The following is a 20013-nucleotide window of genomic DNA, read 5'->3' as shown; positions in this document are numbered from 1 at the left end:
CCATTTGGAGAAACTTTGACAGGTGGTGAAGGGGAATGCTAAATCCCCTCAACCCTGTGTGCCAACATTATAATCAGCATTGTGACAACACATGAATTAAATAACCAAGAGGGGTCAGTGCAAAGAGAGGTTTATGGAGCTTCCTGGAAGAAAGATGGAAGACAACACATGGTGGGCTCTGGGAAATTGGGAACTCCTGGCTTGTTTATGGAACCACTGTTACCAAGTCCCCTGTGGCTCACACTGACAGCTCAAAGAACCTCCAGATTGTAAGCTGCAAAGCTCTTCTGCTGGGTCCAAAACAAGGAAAACGCAGACTGAATCCTTTTTCCACCATTCACCATCCACCATCCACACCTAAAATAGCCTGGGGTGGGGAGCTGTTCCCAGCTCCCCCCTTCCTCCCAGGGCTCAGGTGGCCCAAAGGCACTAGTCTCATTTTCTCAGGGACTCACCTCAGGTCCTCCTTCTGTCTGCCAGTTGGCCACTTCTGCCAGAGAAACGAGACAGAGAAAGAGATGCTAAAACCAGAAGAAACAAGATCCCATATCAGGATGTGGCCCAGAGTCTGCTGACTTTGAGCAACCTCCTTACTTTCCTTGGCCTGCCAAACTTCTGGCCCATTCTTTTCCCTTTCCCACATGTGGATTATCTGCCACTCTACCAGATCACTCTGGAAAGGGGCCTTTGTTTGGCAAAGGCTCTAAGGACACAGAACTATTTTAGCCGAATTCATGCCAGTCTCCAATCTCTACTTACATGTCCAAGTCTGAGTCCAAAGGACAAGGATAAAGGAACTTCACATAAGGATTCACTCCATTTCCTGCCATCCAAACATGGATTAAACAAGGACAGAGAAGGCAGTGAGGCTGGCTCCGAGACCTTGAGCAAGAGCTGAGGCCATGGCAGGTTGTGCACCAGTCCCAAAAAACATCAGCCAACCCCCAGGTCTGACAAGTTTGGTGCTACCGCCAGCTTTGTTTCCTGCCTGGAAGTCCAGAGAGCTAGAAATAGCCCCGGACACTCCGTTTATGGGATGAAGGCTAAAAAAACATGGAGAATGGATTAGAATATGGTGCTCTTTGTTATTCATGAGTAGTAGTAACTATTGTCATTCCTCTGGCTCCTCCTTCTCTTCTTTCTCTTTATTCTTCTCCTCCTACGTCTTCTTCTTCCTCCCCCTCCTCCTTCTTCTTCCTTTTTTAATCAGGTCTACTTATTTCAACTCTGATTAAGAATTAATATCATTAAAATGTCCATCCTGCCTAAGGCAATATACAGATTCAACACAATTCCTATCAAACCACCAAGGACATTTTTCACAGAAATAGAACATATAATCCTAAAATTTATATGGAACTGTAAAAGACCCTGGATATCCTCGGCAATCTTGAGAAATAAGAACAAAGTGGGACGTATAACGATATCTGACATCAAATTATACTACAAGGCTACAGTAATCAAAACAGCATGGTACTGACATAAAAACAGACACATAGATCAATGGAACAGAAAGAGAGCCCAGAAATAAATCCATGCCTATATGGTCATTTAATCTACAACAATGGAAGCAAGAATTTATGGTGGGGTAAAGACAGTCTATTCAATAAATGGTGCTGGGAAACCTGGACAGACACATGCAAAAAAATGAAACTGGACCACCTCCTTTTACCATATACACGAATAAATTCAAAATGGATTAAAGACTTAAGTGTAAGATCTGAAATCATAAAACTCCTAGAAGAAAATATAGGAAGAAAGTTTACAGACATTACCCAGAGTAAGATTTGTACTGATCTATCCCGTCGGGCAAGGGAAGTAAGAGAAAAAATAAACATGTGGGATTACACCAAACTAAAAAGTTTTTTTCACAGCAAAGGAAACCAATATAAAACAAAAAGGGATCCTACTGAATGGGAGAAGATATTTGCCAATGATATATCCAATAAGGGGTTAATATCCAAAATTTATAAAAACTCATTCAACTCAACTCCAAAAAAACAAACAAACCAATTAAAAAATGGGCAGAGGACATGAAGAGACATTTTTCTAAAGAGGAAATACAGATGGCAAACAGACATATGGAAAAATGCTCAACCTCACTAATCATTAGAGAAATGCAAATAAAAACCACAATGAGATACCACCTCACCCCAGTCAAAATGGCTATCATCAATGAATCAACAAACAACAAGTGCTAGTGAGGATGTTGAAAAAAGGGAACACTTGTGCACTGTTGGTGGGATTGCAGATTGGTGCAGCCACTATGGAAAACAGTATGGCGGTATCTCAAAAAACTGAAAATGGAACTACCTTATGACCCAGGAATTCCACTCCTAGGTATCCATCCCGAGAAATCCAAAACTCTAATTTGAAAAAATTTATGCACCCCTATGCTTATTGCAGCACTATACACAATAGCCAAGACATGGAAACAACCGAAATGCCCATCAGTAGACGACTGGATTAAGAAACTGTGGTACATTTATACAATGGAGTATTATGGAGCCATAAAGAAGAATGAAATCTTACCATTTGCAACAATATGGATGGACCTAGAAAACATTACATTAAGTGAAATAAGTCAGACAGAGAAAGACAAATACCATATGATCTCACTTATATGTGGAATCTAAAGAAAATAATAAATGAACGAACTAATCAGAAATAGTCTCAGAGACATAGAGGAAAAACTAAGGGTTGCTAGATGGGGGGGTTGGGGATAAGGGGGAAGGTGAGGGGATTAGAAAGCACAATCGGTAACCACAAGATTGCCACGGGGATGCGAAAGTCAATTTGGGGAATGTAATCAATAATGTAAAGATTTTGTAGGGTATCCGATGGACACTTGTCCCATTAGGGAGACCACCTCAGGGATGATGTAGATGCCTGATCACTGCACTGGACACCTGAAGCTGAAGCTGAACAATAATGAATGTCAAATAAAAAATGGTACTAAAATAAAGAATATCACATTAAAGTATTTCTCAAGTGCTCTTCCATGGATTAATAATGTTTTCCACAGGTCAACACTGTTTGTGTGTACACGCTATAAAAATGAAAAAAGAAAATCAGTGTCTCAACAAGAAAACCTTTCCCTTCCTCAGAAGTCAGAGTGACCCTACTTGCCCTCTAAATTGTTTCCAGAAGTTTAAGTTATCAAAGGGAGTTTCATACTTCTTTGGTTGATTATTCACCAACCGGGACACATTTAATCTTGTAGCTAAAACGATAGCTCACAATTTGTCTCACTAATTCCCCTGCCAAAACCTGGCTTTAGTTCAACTGATGAAGTATTTTCATCAGAGTAGCACTCATGATCCATCCATTGTCCCCGAATCATTTTTCCACATTAGTGGTGGGGTCGGAAGATGTGGACAGTTCCAGGATTTGATACAAAGTAACCCACCCATTCCCTGGATGTGATAAATGGCTCCCTGGCCAGACCTGGACCCCAGAGTCTAAAATAACGACGGACCTATGCTCCAGAACATCTGCTCTCTCCATCACACAGGCAAGAAGAACAAAGGCCTCCTGCTCTCCCAGAGGGGGCACCCAAGTCAATGGGACAGTCCTAGTACATGAATGAAGCGACCTGACCCAGTTTCTCTTACAGTGAATGATTACACATCAGCAGGAGAGGCGATTACACTAAAGCTGCCTCTGCATCCCAGTCACATGTGTCAAGGACAACATGTATGTGGTTCTTTCACCAAGCACAAAACGATGTGTAATTAGGAGCCCAGTAACTAAATGAAGATCTTGAGCTTCCAGCAATCTCTCCTACTAATATAACCCTCCTGAAATAACCCAAACCCTCCTCCTCCTAAAAATAATAAGTATGTTTATCATATGTTCAACCATTAGTCCTTACCAGGACTAATTAGGAAAACTAGAATACATTCATATAATGTATTAATCCAAATAAACCAAAATTCAGGAAAAAAAATTATAAGTATGTTCATCCCATGTTAACTACAGGGTAAGGGCTAAGAAAACTGTAATACATCTATATGATGAAATAGTATATTATACAGTTATTGAAATGATGCTCACGGATGCTATCTAATAAGATTGGGAACTTCTTATTTTCTAAGACTAAGTGAAAAAAAAATCATGCTTCAAGATTAAACATGTAGTATAATTTTTTCAACCATGTGACAATATACATTGAAAAGGGGTTTACAATAGTTTTCCTGGGAGATGAAATAATGGACAACTTGTTTGTCCTCTTTATACTTACCTTTTAAGATTTTCTGCACTTAGTACATACTACTTTTATATGCCGATAACATAAAAGTTACTTAATTTGACAAAGCCATGGTTTTAGGGGACTGGTGATGAAGACACTGACAGAGGATGTGCTGAGCTGGAAGGTGGCCAGCACCCCTAGAGTTATTATGCTAATCGCTGACCCCCATCCTGACACTCCAAGCACTGGGGGTGGAAGAGTCCAGAGCAGCCCCTGGGTCCACCCAGGATCCTGCAGTCCAAACTCTGGTTGTGAGCAAGCTCTTTCTTGACTCACTATAGGCTGGTTACTTCCCTTAAAGTAATCCGGCTGGCAAAGAGCGTGCACTGGTGTTGGGAGGATTAATTCATTCATGTTCATAGACAAGCTCTCTGAGAATCTTGGTTGGGAGTCACTCCATGCTAAGTACATTTCCAGGGCAAACTTCCTGTCACAAATTCTCTAAATTCAATGCAGATGCCCAAATTCAGCATAAAATTTATGTAAGTTGGCTGGTAGACTATGCACCATTATAATAAAAATGAATTGGATGTCAAATGTCTACAGCCAACTGGACACCACTATGTCTGGCTTTCCTGCGGAATCATGAGGTTGGGTCAACAGGCCCAGAATTGGACAAACTTCAGGCCATTGATAAACAGAACTGCTTGGCCCAGGGTGGGTATTAACTCTTCCAAGGTAATGTATTACTTCCACCACAGGGATGTAAATGGTTAAAAGGTGCCATGAAAATTAGGACTCCCCACCCCACCCCCCCGCCCTAGACCAAGCAAAAATAAAATCATGAGGCAGAAAATCCTGGATGTGGCATCAGAGTGCTTGGAAAGCTTGCCTAGTTTTAAAGAAAACCAACAGCAGCAACTCCCCAGAAGAGGAATTGACTTTGGACAATTTGTGGGTGAAGAACAACTCATGGAGCGAGCTGTCCCTTTGCAGAGGCAGTGACTTGTTTGACAATGAGCCCTGTTTCACTGCCTTCCCGACTCTGTCCCTTTCCCACTCCACTACTGGGGTTTCCACCTCCTAAATAAACTTTGCACTTGAACCATTGGCTCAGGGTCTGCATTTGGGGGAACCTAAGTTGAATAAGGACCCTTTTTTCCTTTTCTTCCTAGTTTCTTATCCTTTGTGAAAGTTAAGAAACTAATGGGTGGGGAAAACACAGAGTCCGCAGCAGACGCCTTGGGTAAGAAGCCATGCTCACCAGCTGGAGCATGGTTGAGCAGGCGTGTTGGAGGATGGAGAGGGAGGTTCCTCAACCTCCTCTGGCTTGAGTAATGATTGCTAGAAGGCACAGTCTTGAGGCCTCTGTTTTCTCTGTTCACAAAAGAGCAATCCCACCCATGTTCTTTGAAAGCTCCTTTTGACCATAATGTCAAAAGAATCCCAGGGAGCCAGTACACCTTGTGACCCTGGAGGAATTTTTTAAACCAATACTTTTGATTTTCTGGCACACAGAGAGAAGAGTGCAAAGGAAACTGAAGGGCCTGTGTGTGCTTCCAGTGAATTCTAGGGAAGTGAAATAATGACCTTGGCCAAGATAGCAAAAGAGAAATTTAATTTACATGCTTCAGACCATATATGGAAAAATCATTTAGACCAAAAGAAGAAAAATCCAAACTGCGAGTCAATAGTGGCAAACATCACACATCCCAATGGCATGTGCTGGCCTCCATGAGCGACTCCACTCTTCCAACATTCCCAGCCATTGCACATATTTGGGCCTGTGTTTTCCATAAGGGTCTGCTCTGAAATGCCAGCCTGAATTTGCCAGGTCTTAGTTCTGAGCCTAGATCCACGGCTTCGCCTCCCCCACTGCACTCTCATTTCACAGGCTGCCCTGTCTCTCTCTAGCTTCTCCTCCATAACCCAGGACTCAGGACTCTCCTTATTTGTAACTTCTGAATTTAGATGCAGGCCAGCAGAAATGTATACAATGAGCAGGGGGGAAGGTCTTATTTTAGCCTGAACTTCTGATGCTGAGAATGGGCTGTCAGTTGAAGAGGGCCAGAGATCCCCTCTGACAGCCTGGGCCACCCGAGCAGTCTCTCCTTGGGATGAATAATTCACATGCTCTGCAAAGGGAGATGTTTATGGACACATTCTATGCCTCTCTGGCATCCTCTCCATGAAGCCCAAGCCACCCTGGAGACTGTAAGTAAAGTAAAGTCTTCTGGATATGAAGCTGTCAAGTTTGTTTTTAAATCCCAAGGATTTAAAAGGATATCTGTCCATAATCAGAAACCCTCAGTGACCTCCTAACACACACACACACAGAGATAGAGATAAAGATAAAGAGATAGAGAGATAGAGACAGAGAGTCAAAGAGAGACAGACAGAGACCTGGTCAGAGACAGAGACAGAGAGAATATGCTGGGGGCAGATCAACTCTTAAGACTCAAGATAGGCTCCAGTGCAGACCCAAGAGCAAGTGTAGAAACAGCCAGCCAACCTGGCACTGTCTTAGGACACACTTTACCACAGACTATTGCCACCCAGCCCTCCAAGTAAATTTCTGCACCTTTGAAACTCACTATGCATCCTTTTAAACTCTTTTGCTCTTGGCCGTCTATGTTTCAATCGAGAACTGAAAACGGTCTTTATGCAGCAGTTCCCAAACTTTCTCAGTTCACAGTACCCTTAATGCCTCAGTAATTTTTACACAGTGCCCTGAGACTCAAAGAAATACTTAACAGTTCCATTTATTGAGTAGTTAAGTCGAAATAGCTTAATAAATATTTATGTCCCAACAAGTTAGTAGCCATTTGGGGAAAAATATACATACATTGAAACAAAAAATAATGTTTTATGTCATTGCTAACCCCAATTACTCACAAAAAGAATGTGTTTACCTGTTGGACACTATCCAACTTCTCCAACCATGGAATCCGATTGGACATGGCCGCTCTCACTTCCGGTTCTGCAATGATTCTGTGCAGAACTTGCACTACAATCACTGAAAACTCGGCCTTGCTAAGAGATGATGACGTTGAAAGGCACGTTGTGTGATTTAACATTGACGCTACTAAGGGAGTCGTTCACACTTGACACCAGTGTCAACTATTGTTGGGCTTTCTTCACGACTGTTTAAAAATTCCACAATACTTCTGTGAGTTCACTGTGGCACTTTGGGGTGCCTTGGGGCATAGTTTGGGAAACACAGCCTTCACACTTAAGAAATTTTATTAACATACTAAAACTATTTGTCCATGACTTTTTCCTGTGTGCGTGTGTGTGCACAAACTCATAAACAAAATACACACAAGTTCATACATGAATAAAAGTGCATAAGAAAAGGTCTGGAAGGATAGAAACCAAACTGGTAACTGTGGCTACCCCTAGGGAGACAAATAACATTGGGAGGAGGTGAGGTCTAGGGAGACATTCATTTTATCCGTAATGTGGAATTTTTCTTGAGAAGAATATTTTCATGTATAATTTATATAAACAAAATCCCCCACAATTTGAACGTACCTATACACAAAAACTTTACAACACCGCTTCAGACAGTGCTAAACTCTGTGCAAAGAGATGAGTAGCAAACTCCAATGCAGGGGGCTTATTTACCAAAGTACTCGGCTGGGCTCCATTGATATATCAACAGGTGAGTGTTCTCACTCACTGCTCCTTGCGACATTTCCTTCTTCAGGAACCTTCCTTCCTTTCTTACTTCCTACAACAGTGATTCTCGGGGTGGGGTGTGGGGGGAGTTAGAATCCCATATTGGCTTTTCCATACTAAACCCCTTTACCACCTTCCCAGAGTCTAACTGCTCATACTCTACTCCAATCATCATTTGATGCTGTGGCAAAGAAGTCCACTGTCCCTTTGGTAAACTGGAGCTGTTGCCTGGGGGCTGCTGGCAAGGATGATATTGCCCAGCCTGCCTTGCATCTAGGTGGAGCCATGTAACTGGATCCCACCAATGAGGGAAAGGGATACAGAACCTTGAAATTCCAAATTAAAGTTCTTAACTACTCTTAGACGACGATCCTCTATAGTCAAACAAGATTGATTCCCCAACCAACCCCACTGCAAGCCAGAGAGGGAGGGTGGGTGGAGAGAAAGAGAGAGAAGCCAGAGCTTGGAACAATGAATAAAATAAATAAATAAAATAAAAATATTAAAAACTAAAATTATAATTATAAAAGTACATAAAACTGTCAGGGGGCAGCCTTCAGTTACAATTTTACTTTGTAAGTTGTGTCTCACCCAGGGAGCTACATTGCACCAAGTAACCTGTTTTATTGTCCTTGTTACCAAATAGGAGAAATTCAAGTGGAGCAGGGATAAATGCCTTAGCACCACAGGATCTCACAGCTGCCCAGCCCTCCATCTGCTAGTCCTTATCAGTCTAAGGGAGTGGTCTGAGAACCAAGCGGCCTGACTCTGGAGTGCCTTTCAGCGTGGGGTAGAAGCCAGTCCTCTTCTAGCCAAATAGTCCTCAGTTCACAGAGGAGATGGGAGAGATGCAAGGCCCAAAATGGCTCCAGCACTTCAGAACTCAGCCCTTAATAGTGAGAGTCCATGAAACCCCCAGATAATAAAGAGGATTAGAGACTGTAGGCACTGATGCAAATAAAAAGATTTCAGAAATGGACACGGGCTCAGGGCTCACCTTAGCTTCTCACTAAATGAATCTTTGGCAAATTCAGTCCTTTTCTGTCTCAGTGTTTGCCTTTGCCAATCCCTAAGAAGAATCTGTGAGAATTATTTAGACTCTTTTTTGTTTTTTTGGACCTGTAAATGATTAGTCATTGACTGCCTTCAAAAGAGGGAATGAGGGGATTTCACTCTGTTCCAAGACACATTCTGATAAATCACTGAAGGCCTCTGTGGAAAGTCTGGATCACATCCCCTCGCCCGAGTGAGAGCCCAGATAGAACCCCTCCTTCCCTGCTCCCTGGGTCTCCCTTCTCCCTCAGACTTTCTGACAAGACAGTCCTGAGCTTCCTACTGCTATTGTCCCAGCCTCCTGGTCACAGGCCCTACAATTATGCATAATTTATTCCACATGTTTGTTTGTGCGCTTGCCAGAAGCGTTCGCTGTAAATGTTTCAATACTTTAAGTTTAGATGAGTTTTCTTTTGAAAGAATTGTCCCCCGGGTGGTGCACTGAACAGTAAATTAACACCCATGTATCCACCGGCCTCCTCTTGGCACATGTTCTAACTTCAATGCTCCCCATAAAACATTCATTAAATGCAGCACCGCAGACAGCTCCAGGCCGTGATGGTGGGACAGGTGAGTGCATCCACACTGGATAAACTTTTGGTTGACAACAAGCCCCATGAGGTAAACTCCCTGGACTACTTAAATAGGGTTTGTATTAAAGTCCTATTAGTGATATATTTATAGAAGATTGCTTTAGGGCCACATTTGCCATTTCCCCAGTTTGTTACATGTTCTGTTCCTTGGCACAAAAATATGTTTTTCCCCCCACTGTGAAGCCTCCAGTTATCTGATCTGACCTGTGTCACTCCAATGACACCATCACACATGCACTCTGTCTCTCACACACACCAACTAACACACACTCTCACACATGCTCACACCACTAACACATACCCCCTTGCACTCAAACATTCTCAACAACTCAAGAATGGTCTGAACAACTGAACATTCATGTATTCATTCATTATGGCAGTGGTCAGCATTCTGTGTTTTTTGCCAATATTTTGTTACTCCTCAAAGAAAAACCCAGCTAGAGTGATCGGTAGCTAGTGGGTCCTACAGTTATGTTCAGTTACTGACTGGGCTTTTGTGCCAGTCCTATGCCACTTACTCTCAGGTCGACTCTCTGCCCTTTCCTTCTTCTGCTCAAGTAATGGTTACACTATGTCTTCTATTTTGAGATTTAAACCTCAAGTGTAACTGGATTTAAAAGTGTAGTTTAGCCTGGGACTTTTCTGAAAGCTTTTCTTTGCTTTGCTTCCTTCCGTGCTGCCAAACCTTAGTGATTCTGTTTACTATGTATTTACTATGCATGCCAGTTTCAATGGTTCTGTTTACTTCAGACCATTTGCATACCTGGCCCAATGACTTGAAGAAAGTTTTTACATCTGCAGATACACTCCTATCCCTGAAATAAACCAGCCTCCGGGAAGCGCCTTTTTCAGGAATTGCCTGACCAACTTCTCCGTTCCTTTGTTCTGCCTCTCCTTACGAGCCTATAAAACCTTTTGGTGGTATTAAGAACGGAAAGGCAGTCTTTATGACAAGCAGTCCACTGTCTTCCCTTAATGCTGGCATTTTGGAAAAAACCTGCTTTTTTTTTCCACCAACCTCGACTTTCAGGTTTCGGCTTTCGTGCAGCGAGCAGCCAGACCTTTTGCATAGGTCAGAGTAGTGACCCATGAAAAATGGTATTTCCCATCAACTGAGTTTTAGTTAGATTTGGCCAATGAGGGGCATGGTAGGAGAGGAGAGAGCAGAAGGTGGAAATTCAGGGTATTTCTTTCCCATACCACTCTCTCTATCTGCTTCCGGTGGCCTGTCCTGCAGTGACTTCCTGAAGGGTTGTAGCACCTAGTGGGTGGCCCGCTCCTGGGTTCTGGTCATAGTACCACCTTCCTTGTCCTTTCAGTCCGATGAGTGGTTGCAACTCGCTGCTGTTGCTAATCTCTGGGCTGTCTCACCACCCCATTTGTCTCAACTGCCCCAACTCTAAAACCTTTATAATTAGTTCCTCATATTATTTTCCCGCTATTGAACTATGTGGCATGAGCTGGCATGAGCTCTGTTTTCTGACTATTCCCTAACTCATACAAAGTTTATTGAAAGAAAAGGAAGCAGGAGCAGGAATTAGAAGAGGCTGAGGGACAGATCAGAGGGACAAAAGGCAAAGGTCAGGACTGCTCTCCAACCCCACCATCTACACAGCGCTTCAGCATCTGTACTCAACTTAGACCTTTATCATCTTGAACAAACAGAGCAAAATCTTGCCCTCGAGGGAAACTTGAGAAAACCTCCAAATCTATCCAGAACAGATTCTATTCCATAAAATCTGTTCCAGAAAAGGTTCAAACTGATCCAGGTAAAAAAATAAAATAAAATATAAAACAAAAAAAATAAAAGAACCTATTCTTTTATTAAATGTTCCAGACTCCATATTCTTCCTTGGAAACACTATATGTGTTTATATTCCCAAATTCTCCCTACTGTCTGTTGAACCTCTTTCCATAAACTGAGCTAATTCTACTCGCTGCTGTTCTCAGTGGAAATACAGCAGCATCCCACCAAAATGCACACAAAACCACTAAAGAAAAAGTAGGGTAACAAGTTTATCTCATACTCATCTTTCCATTTAATACCACAGTCCTTCCTGACGTTAGTATAAGGAAAAAGAACCAAGAATAATTTTTTTAGATGCATTTGAGGATCTGTTGAGGGGAAACATTTGAAAGACAGAGGAGCGTAGTGTTCAAGACCCATTGCTCTTAAGTCAGACTCCCTGGCTAATACGGTGTCTCCAAAAAAAAAATAAAACCTAGCCGAACAATCAGTTGTAACACGTCTTTTGGAACAAAAATAATATAAGACCCTGTCTTATTTTACAATAATATAAGACCCAGTCTTATACCATGTTCATAGATAAAAGATTTAATATTGTTAAGGTGGTAAAACTTTCTGAATTAATCCACAGATTCAAGTCAATTTCTATCAAATTTCCAAGCTTGAATTTTTTGCAGAAATTGACATGCTGGTCATGAAATTCACATGGAAATGCAAGGTACCCAGAATTATCAAATTAATTTTGAAAAAGAAGTACAAAGTCATAGTCACATTCCCAATTTCAAAACATACTAAACATGTGCAGTAAAAAAGACAATATGGTACTGGCATAAGGAGAGACATATAGATTAACAGAATAGAATTGAGAGTCTAGAGATAAATTCTTACATTTATGGTAAAATGATTCTTGATGAGGGTATCGCTAATACAATGGGGAAAATAGTCTTTTCCACAAATGGTGCTGGGACAACTGAATAGCCACAGTTAAAAAAAATGGACCCTTTACATCATACACAAAAACTAACTCAAAATGGATCATAGAACTAAATGTAAGAGCTAACACTATAAAACTCTTAGAAGAAAACCTAGGAATATATCTCTGTGATATTGGATTTGGCAATGGTTTCTTAGATATGATACAAAAGCAGAATTGACAAAAGGCAAAATAGATCAATTGAACTACATCAAAAACTTTTGTGCTTCAAACTGTATCGTTAATAAAAAAATTTTAAAAACCCATAGAATGACAGAAAATATTTGTAAATCATATAATTTGATAACAGACTGGTATCCAGATTATGTAAATAACTCTTACAACACAAAAATAAAATGATAATTACCCAATTTAAAAAACAGGCAAAGGATTTGAATAGATATTTTTCCAAAGAAAACACTCACATGGCCAATAAGCACATGAAAAGATGGTCAATATCATTGGTCATTAGGGAAATGCTAATTAAAACCACAATAAAATAACTCATCATATAACTAGGATGGATGAAATTGGAGCCCTAATGCATTGCTGGTTGAAATGTAAAATGGGTGCAGTCACTTTAGAAAATAGTATGGCACTTATTCAAAATGTTAAACGTACAGTTTACCATATAAGCCAGTATTTCCACTCTTACCTATGTATTCAAGAGAAATGAAACATTCACCCACACATAAACTTGTACACAAATATTCATAGCAGTATTATTTATAACAACCAAAAATGGAAGCCATTCAAATGTTCATCAATGATGAATATATAAATAAAATGAGGTATATCCAAAATATGGAATATTATTTGGCAATAAAAAGCAGTGAAGTACTGATATAGCTACAACATGGATGAATCATGAAAACATTTTGCTAAGTGAAAGAAGCTAAATACCATATTTTTCACAATTCCATTTACATGAAAGTCCAGAATAGGCAAACCTATAGAAACAAAAAGTAACTTAGTTGTTTCACATGGCTTGGTAACTATTGGGTATAGGGTTTCTATTGGGGTCTCTTCTGGGGTTGATAAAAATATTTTAAACTTGGGCTGTGGGATGACTGCAAAAACCTGTGAATAGGGGCGGCCAGTTAGCTCATTTGTTTAGAGCGCGGTGCTCTTAACACAAGGTTGCCAGTTCGATCCGCACATGGGCCACTGTGAGCTGCGCCCTCCACAACTAGATTGGAACAACTACTTGACTTGGAGCTGATGAGTCCTGGAAAAACACACTTAGGATAAATTTTAAAGTTTTTTAAAAATCTGTGAATATACTAAAAACCATAAATTGTATACTTTAAATGGGTGAATTTTATGGTCTAAGAAGTAAATCTCACTACAGATGTTTTTAAAAATGGATTTTATATCTTCAAAATTTTTTTTAAAAAGCAATGGTTCTTGGGGATCAGGTAGTGCTGAGTTGGATTACCAGCTCCCTCACAACTAGCTATGTGGTCTTCCGCAAGTTCCTATCCACTCTGGGCCTCAGTAAATGGTGGCTTTTCATCATTCAAAAGGAAGGGAAGGAAGGAGAAGTAAGGATATGCAGCCTCAGGGTTAGTGACAATGGAGACAGAGCCGTGGTGATCCTTTGGGATGAAAGAAGCACAGCCAAGACCACCAGCTAGACTTTGATTCTTTGCCCCATCTATTTCCCAGAATAAGGTGCCTTTCCTAAATCTCCCACACGAGATGGAGCCCCCAGAGCCTTCTCACACAGTAGGGATTGACCACAGCTCTTTTGTGGCAAGAGCAGTATCCTTCCCATCAGGCAGCACCATGTGCCCCTCCCTTCATCTCCCACCTTTGGCAGATTTACAGCTAGAACAGAAGTATTTCCAATATTAAAAGAACTGAGGGAACACAGAAGGATGCTAACAATCAAATTGCAGGCCATTTTTATCTTACATTGCTCATTTGGGAAGGTCATTTTCCCCCTGTTGCCCATAAGGCATTAGATGCTTTGAGCTTTGCATTCTCAACAGTGTACTGAAAATAGATGTTGAATGCTAAAACATAAACATATGTATCATTCATAATGCATTCAGATGTTTTTCAATTATTCATGGTTCCTGAGAGTTACTTGACCTATCATGCATATATATCCAAACAATGTTTATACTAGAACCACATCCTCCATGTACACAGTTCCAGCTCCTTGGCATTCCTGCCTATGAATTAAAATTAAATGAGTCAGTGGTCAATAAAAGTTACATGTGATTTCCATAAAATTATCTATTGTATATTGCTCTAGGGTGGAGAAAGAAGGCTGCATGGAGTTGCCAAAACTGACAGGACACAGAATGCTTGTTTTCTGATGAGGGTGGCAATGATGATTAGTCTTTCCTAAGAATGAATTCATTATTTCCCTGAATAATTGGTGGTCTTGGACTTAACTGTCTAGGAAAAAGATAACTCAAAGGGCCACCTTCCTTTCTCTTGTGCCTAAGTCTTATTTTATTTAAAAAAAAAAAAAAAAAGCCAGATTTCTGGGCTCAAAAACAACACATTCTTCTCTTTTGCTGCTTGAATAAATTTGCATGTTAACATGAATGGTTTCAACTTAAAGAATGTAAAATTAAACAAAATTTGAATTCAAATCCAAAATGGAGAAAAGACACATGCAAAAACAACAGATTTTCAATCTTGTTGATTTTTTCGGGAACCAGATTAGGAAAGACATAAACACACACACACAAGGAAATGTGGCACTCAGAGGAGACAGGCACTGCCAACGAGGAGCCCCCGCATCGTAGCCCCACCTCACACACACTCTGAGCAGTCACAGATCACAGAAGATTCTGCAGCTCTGTTTCAGTGTCTGAATGCCACCATCAAACTCAGAAATATGACTCAGAAGACATGTTCACCATCACATTCCTACTTTTGGAGGCCAACCCAGATAAGATGAAATGTAAGGAACATTGTATGAGTAGCTCAAGCACATACAGGCATGAATTTGCCTCTGCTGGCCCTAAGAGCTATTTCTTGCTTTACCCTTTGACTTCCCTTCGCACTTGAAGGGCAGTATGCGTAGTGAGTAGATGCAAAGACTGTCAGAATCCCAGATCCACCCACCATTTATTGGCTGAGTGACCTCTGGCAAACGACTTAATCTGTGGACGTAATTTTTTTCATTAGTATTCATTTACGTAACAATAGTGTCGGCCTAAATTTATTGTGAGAATAGAATAATACAATGCACTTAGAGCACTGCCTAACCTAGAGCAAGCATTCAATAAGGGTTAGCTCTCATTGTGCCGGTTGGTATGATGGTGGTGGGTATCATTATGAGATATTTAGGTGACGGAGTCCAAAGAAACCATGCCTGACAGCCATTTCTTTCTTCTTCAACCTGCTCTCCCATATTGTCCAGACACTATCACCCAGGAAAGAGAGACAAATTAAGTCATGGCAAAAAGCCTGCTGCCCTGAGCTCTGACTGCAGGACAATGAGAAATGTCATCCTCTCATTCCACCCTATCCCACCCGTCAAGACTTTCTCACAACACAGTCTCTGTCCACGAAGAGGTTCCAAATAAAACGACAGTAGGATCTTAAGAAATAAAGAAGACAGTGAGCAACAAGCACCAGCATCTTACCTCATCCTCCCTCTCAGACATATCGGTCCCCAATTTCTGGACAACTGACTTGTCGCTCTCCTTTAGCATTTTCTCTCGAACTTTGGTTTCATACTCAGGTCGGGAGTGTTCCTAAAACCCAAGAGTCAAAGAGTAGTTAGTAAACAGGCAAAAGAGCGACCTTGGCCTGCAAGTTATAACCAGACACCACAAGTACAGTAACGTCAGGACTTTGGATCAGATTCTATTGGACATGAGCTGCCATCGCACACACAATCACGAGGAGTCTAGACCAGGAGCACAATGTGGGGGAAAGAGAGGGGACACATAACACTTGTTACCACACTGAGAACCAAACCTGGGCACGTTCCTGGGGATGGTGCCGGTGTTGAGAAGGGAGAGAGAAAATGTTAAATGGACAGCTGATACAAAGAGAAGCCACATGCTTTGCATAGCAGTTTCATCAAAGGTAGAGTGACGCATCTGTTCATCCCACCAACTATCCTCAGACCTCAAACTTTAAGTTCCAATATGCCAGATCCCAGCTGGAGAAACAGACGTGCCCTACAGCTGGGAGTTAGGGCAACAACAAAACAATTTCCTCCCTGCTCCATTATTCTACAAGTTAAATGGCGACTAATAAAAATCAAAGTTAAAGGTGGCCATAGGGAATCTTAAAACTCACTTGCCTGGGCCTGTTTCCTGTACAGCCTAAGTGAGTAACTCATTGGCAAGTACACCAGTGCTCAAGAGACATCACTGAGCCATTCAGCAATAGAAACGTAAATAGTGAGTCACCAGGCATGGGAAAGCACACCTAGCTAATCAAGAAGACCATGGTCAAAGCAAGGCAGATGCTGGAGCGGGAAGACACATGACTTACTTCAAGAATTTAACAGTGAACACCTGGCCGTATTGGCAGGTCTTCCCACAGCGTCCAAGCACAAATATCGACAAGTGCAAGGACTTCATGTTCCTGCGTCATTTACCAATAACGCCTAGGCAGGGATTCAGGTGCTGGCTCACAGTGGACTCAGAGGACACATATTTCGTTACCACTTTTCATACATCAGAGATTCCAGAAGCCAACAAGTTAGACTCCTAGACTGCTCTTTGGCTTACCCAAGATGTGCCATGATGTTGGAGAGGAGAAACTGCGCGTGACTAATAAACATAACCAATACAACAGGAGGTGACACTATTCAAGTGTTTTTAAGACCCACCATCATTACATCATCACCCGATCTCTAAGGAACAACCAGACCCAAGAGCCACACCCCTGGGTCAATGCAGCCCCTGCCTAAGGGGCCTCCCTGTGGAACCAGCAGGACGCTGCCAAGGGACTTGTTGCAAGACTCCTTTGGATCCTGTTTGTGCTTGTTGAAGGGGGACCTGTCAGACCTCAAGAGTCTTTCTCTCAGAAGTGGGCCAATCTTCATTCAGCTCAGTGGACTTCTCTTGTCCTATTAGCTTCTGTCAGTCAGGCCCCAGGAGCTCCTCGGACCTCTTAGAAAACGTGGCTTCATCTGAACACCCCATCCTCTCTGAAGGCAGAACCCATATGTACATTTTCTCGTTTATCATGGAATCCATGAGGCTGTCAGTCTTGGGGCATATGCTTCACACATAGGACTGGATAGAATGAGCACATGTATTCAATACGTGGTAATGGAATGCCCATCTGCTCAAAGGCAAGCTGACTAATTAGAGCATTAAGGAGAAGAAATCATGCGGAGCCACACAGGCTCTAGAACAAGACTAAATTGGGGATTTCACTTGGTTGGCCATACAACATCACAGCCACAAAGCCAGAGGTCCCACGACCAAGGCAAGGCACATGAATTACTGCAGAGTGTGGAGAAGGCCTGTTCTCCATGCAGCCACTGTAATGCTTGTGGCCAACCTTTGTAAATGGGTACTCAGCCACCTGGAAGTGCTTCCTGGTCCTTCTAGATGCTGCCCCCAGCACTGCATCCACAATGTCCACAATTGAGGAGCACCTATCTGATACTGACATTTGCTCTTCAGTCCAGGCAGCATGTGGGAACAGATAACTGTGCACAACCATGTGTACACTGCTTTTCGCCAACTCACCGGCATCAAGAGTGGGGCCCTAGCCCTCAGAGAGCCTTCAAGGAAGGCTGACCTGTCTCCATCCTTTAAATATCATCTCTCCATAAAACTAGGCTCTAGAAGAACCTACCCTTAACCCTTAGTTCATGCTCCAGTTTCATACATGGTGTACTGGCTTCACTATAATGGTATAGCAATTCTTTCTTCTTCCATAGGCATAAAGGCTTACCAGCACCTGGCACCCATGCCTCTCCCTTGACCCTCAGTATGCTCTGGGTATCCAGAAGCGACTCCTGGTCTCTGGCTTTATGCTCACTAGAAGCAATGACATGGGAGACAGAAGTATGTTGAATTAAATCTCAAGGCTACTACAAGGCTTGCCTCTTGTGCCGTCTCTTTTCCCAGAGAGGGGCCCAGTGTCTTACAGCTCAAAAGTAGAGAGGCAACTTGAATTATTGGTCTTGGTGCATTAATAACCATGGCTTAGCCCACGGAGCCAAGCTAGAAAAGCTGCCACAGTAAGACCCAGCCAGTGACTAGCTGATGTGACAGTACACATAAGTGGTTATCTCACTCCAAATGGTCTATTTCCAGAGTGAAAGCAAAGCAAAGACCCAGAGAAGCATGCAAGAGAACTCACTTCTTCCTCTTCTATACCAGTCAGGTCCCAGAAGTAGCCCAGTCGCATCTGTAATCTCTTCCAGTTTTCAAGAAACATGGTAGCTTAAAAAGAAAGAAAAAATCCTATTAATTTCAGAGTGGATTTTGAGTACTCTGGATTTGCCAATGGTAGTAAAGAATAAACTTACAGATTTCAAATTTAGGGGCTCTCTTTAAAGTATTTTTTCCCTTCCTCTGACTTCTAGCTGAAAATACTTTCCACATCCTCGAGAGTACAGTAGATATGTTTAAAGGGGTACACACACACACACACACACACACACACACACACATTTTTCCACTTATATGTTATGAGAAGCGGGTAAACATTGATCTCAAAAAATGGGAAAGGATGGAAGAATAAATAAAATAAGAATGGAAGGCTTTGTAGTATTTTTTGATGAACCTCATCTTGCCTATGCATACATTCTTTCTTCCTGCACCTTCCTCAGCATTCTTACTTTTCCCCCATCTTTTTTCCTGTCCCCAGCACCAGTCCCTTCTGTGGGCCCTAATCATTTCATTCTGAGGTTATGCAACAGTCTTCTAATAGTTCTGACTCCAGAGCCTCAGCCTTCCCACCCATGTTGCATGCAGCTCATAGACTAATCTCCCTTAAGTGGTATTCATTCATTCGTCCATTTCTTAGAAAATATTTTTTAATGCCTACCATATCTACACAGTGGTCAGTTTGCCTGCTCCAACCATCACCCCTTGAAGGGCCAGCCCAACGTGCTCCAGAAAGAATCAACACCCTCTACTCTACAGCCATGGCTAGTTATACCAGGATTGAATGCCTGATCCAGAGACTGCCAATGGACCAGATTCTCTCTTTTGAAAACTAAAACCAAGAGACACAAAGAGAAGCAGGGATGGCAGAAACCAAGCAGCCCCTGAAAGGAGAGAGGTCTGTGGTTTCTGATAGCTCCTCCAGCTCCAGTTCCCCAACAGCCTAGCTATTTTTCATTTCCTGCATTCATGAGCTTGCTTTTTGCCTTCTTACAATAAATCTCTTGCAAATTTGAATAAACTTTTAATCCTGAAAAAAAGAAAAAAGACCAGGCCCGGCTAAGGTATCTGCAATATACAAAACACTTAACCACAATACAGGGCACAAAGTGATTGGGGCCTTAAGAAGGACGCAGATAAAAAGCTGTGGGCATGCAGGAGAGGGAGGGAGTGCTTGCTGCATCTGAGCTGAGTCTTGAAGACCAATGGCATTCAGCCAGTGAAGAAGGGGTGGGGAAAGGAAGGAAGCCAACACCTTCCCTGCTGAAACTTCCAATGGCTTCTGATGGCCTAAGTTCTCTCTGGATACTGCGACCCTGTGTACCTGGCCAGATCCATCTGTCTAAATCTCTTCCCACCATTTGTCAACACGCACCTCACACCTGCATGCTGTTCCTCACTGTCCTCTTCATCCCCAACTTGAGTATATTGACCCCTCTTCT

General features: G+C 42.0%; 1 protein-coding gene across 2 annotated transcripts in view; it reads right to left on the bottom strand.

The window, feature by feature from the left end:
* Window positions 1-20013, bottom strand: part of ANO2 (anoctamin 2) — a 309976-nt gene that overhangs the window by 123947 nt on the left and 166016 nt on the right. For both annotated transcript variants that reach the window (XM_074326158.1, XM_074326157.1), the window contains exons 13-14: window positions 18543-18625; window positions 15851-15961 (exon numbers count right to left, since the gene is read on the bottom strand). In XM_074326158.1, coding sequence (XP_074182259.1) covers window positions 15851-15961; window positions 18543-18625 — 194 coding nt within the window. The remainder of the gene's footprint in view (window positions 1-15850; window positions 15962-18542; window positions 18626-20013) is intronic.

This window comes from Rhinolophus sinicus, linkage group LG02 (genome assembly GCF_036562045.2).
Source record: "Rhinolophus sinicus isolate RSC01 linkage group LG02, ASM3656204v1, whole genome shotgun sequence".
Lineage (NCBI taxonomy): Eukaryota > Metazoa > Chordata > Mammalia > Chiroptera > Rhinolophidae > Rhinolophus > Rhinolophus sinicus.
The sequence above is the reverse complement of the archived record's forward strand: the minus strand, read 5'-3'. Positions and strand labels throughout refer to the sequence as shown.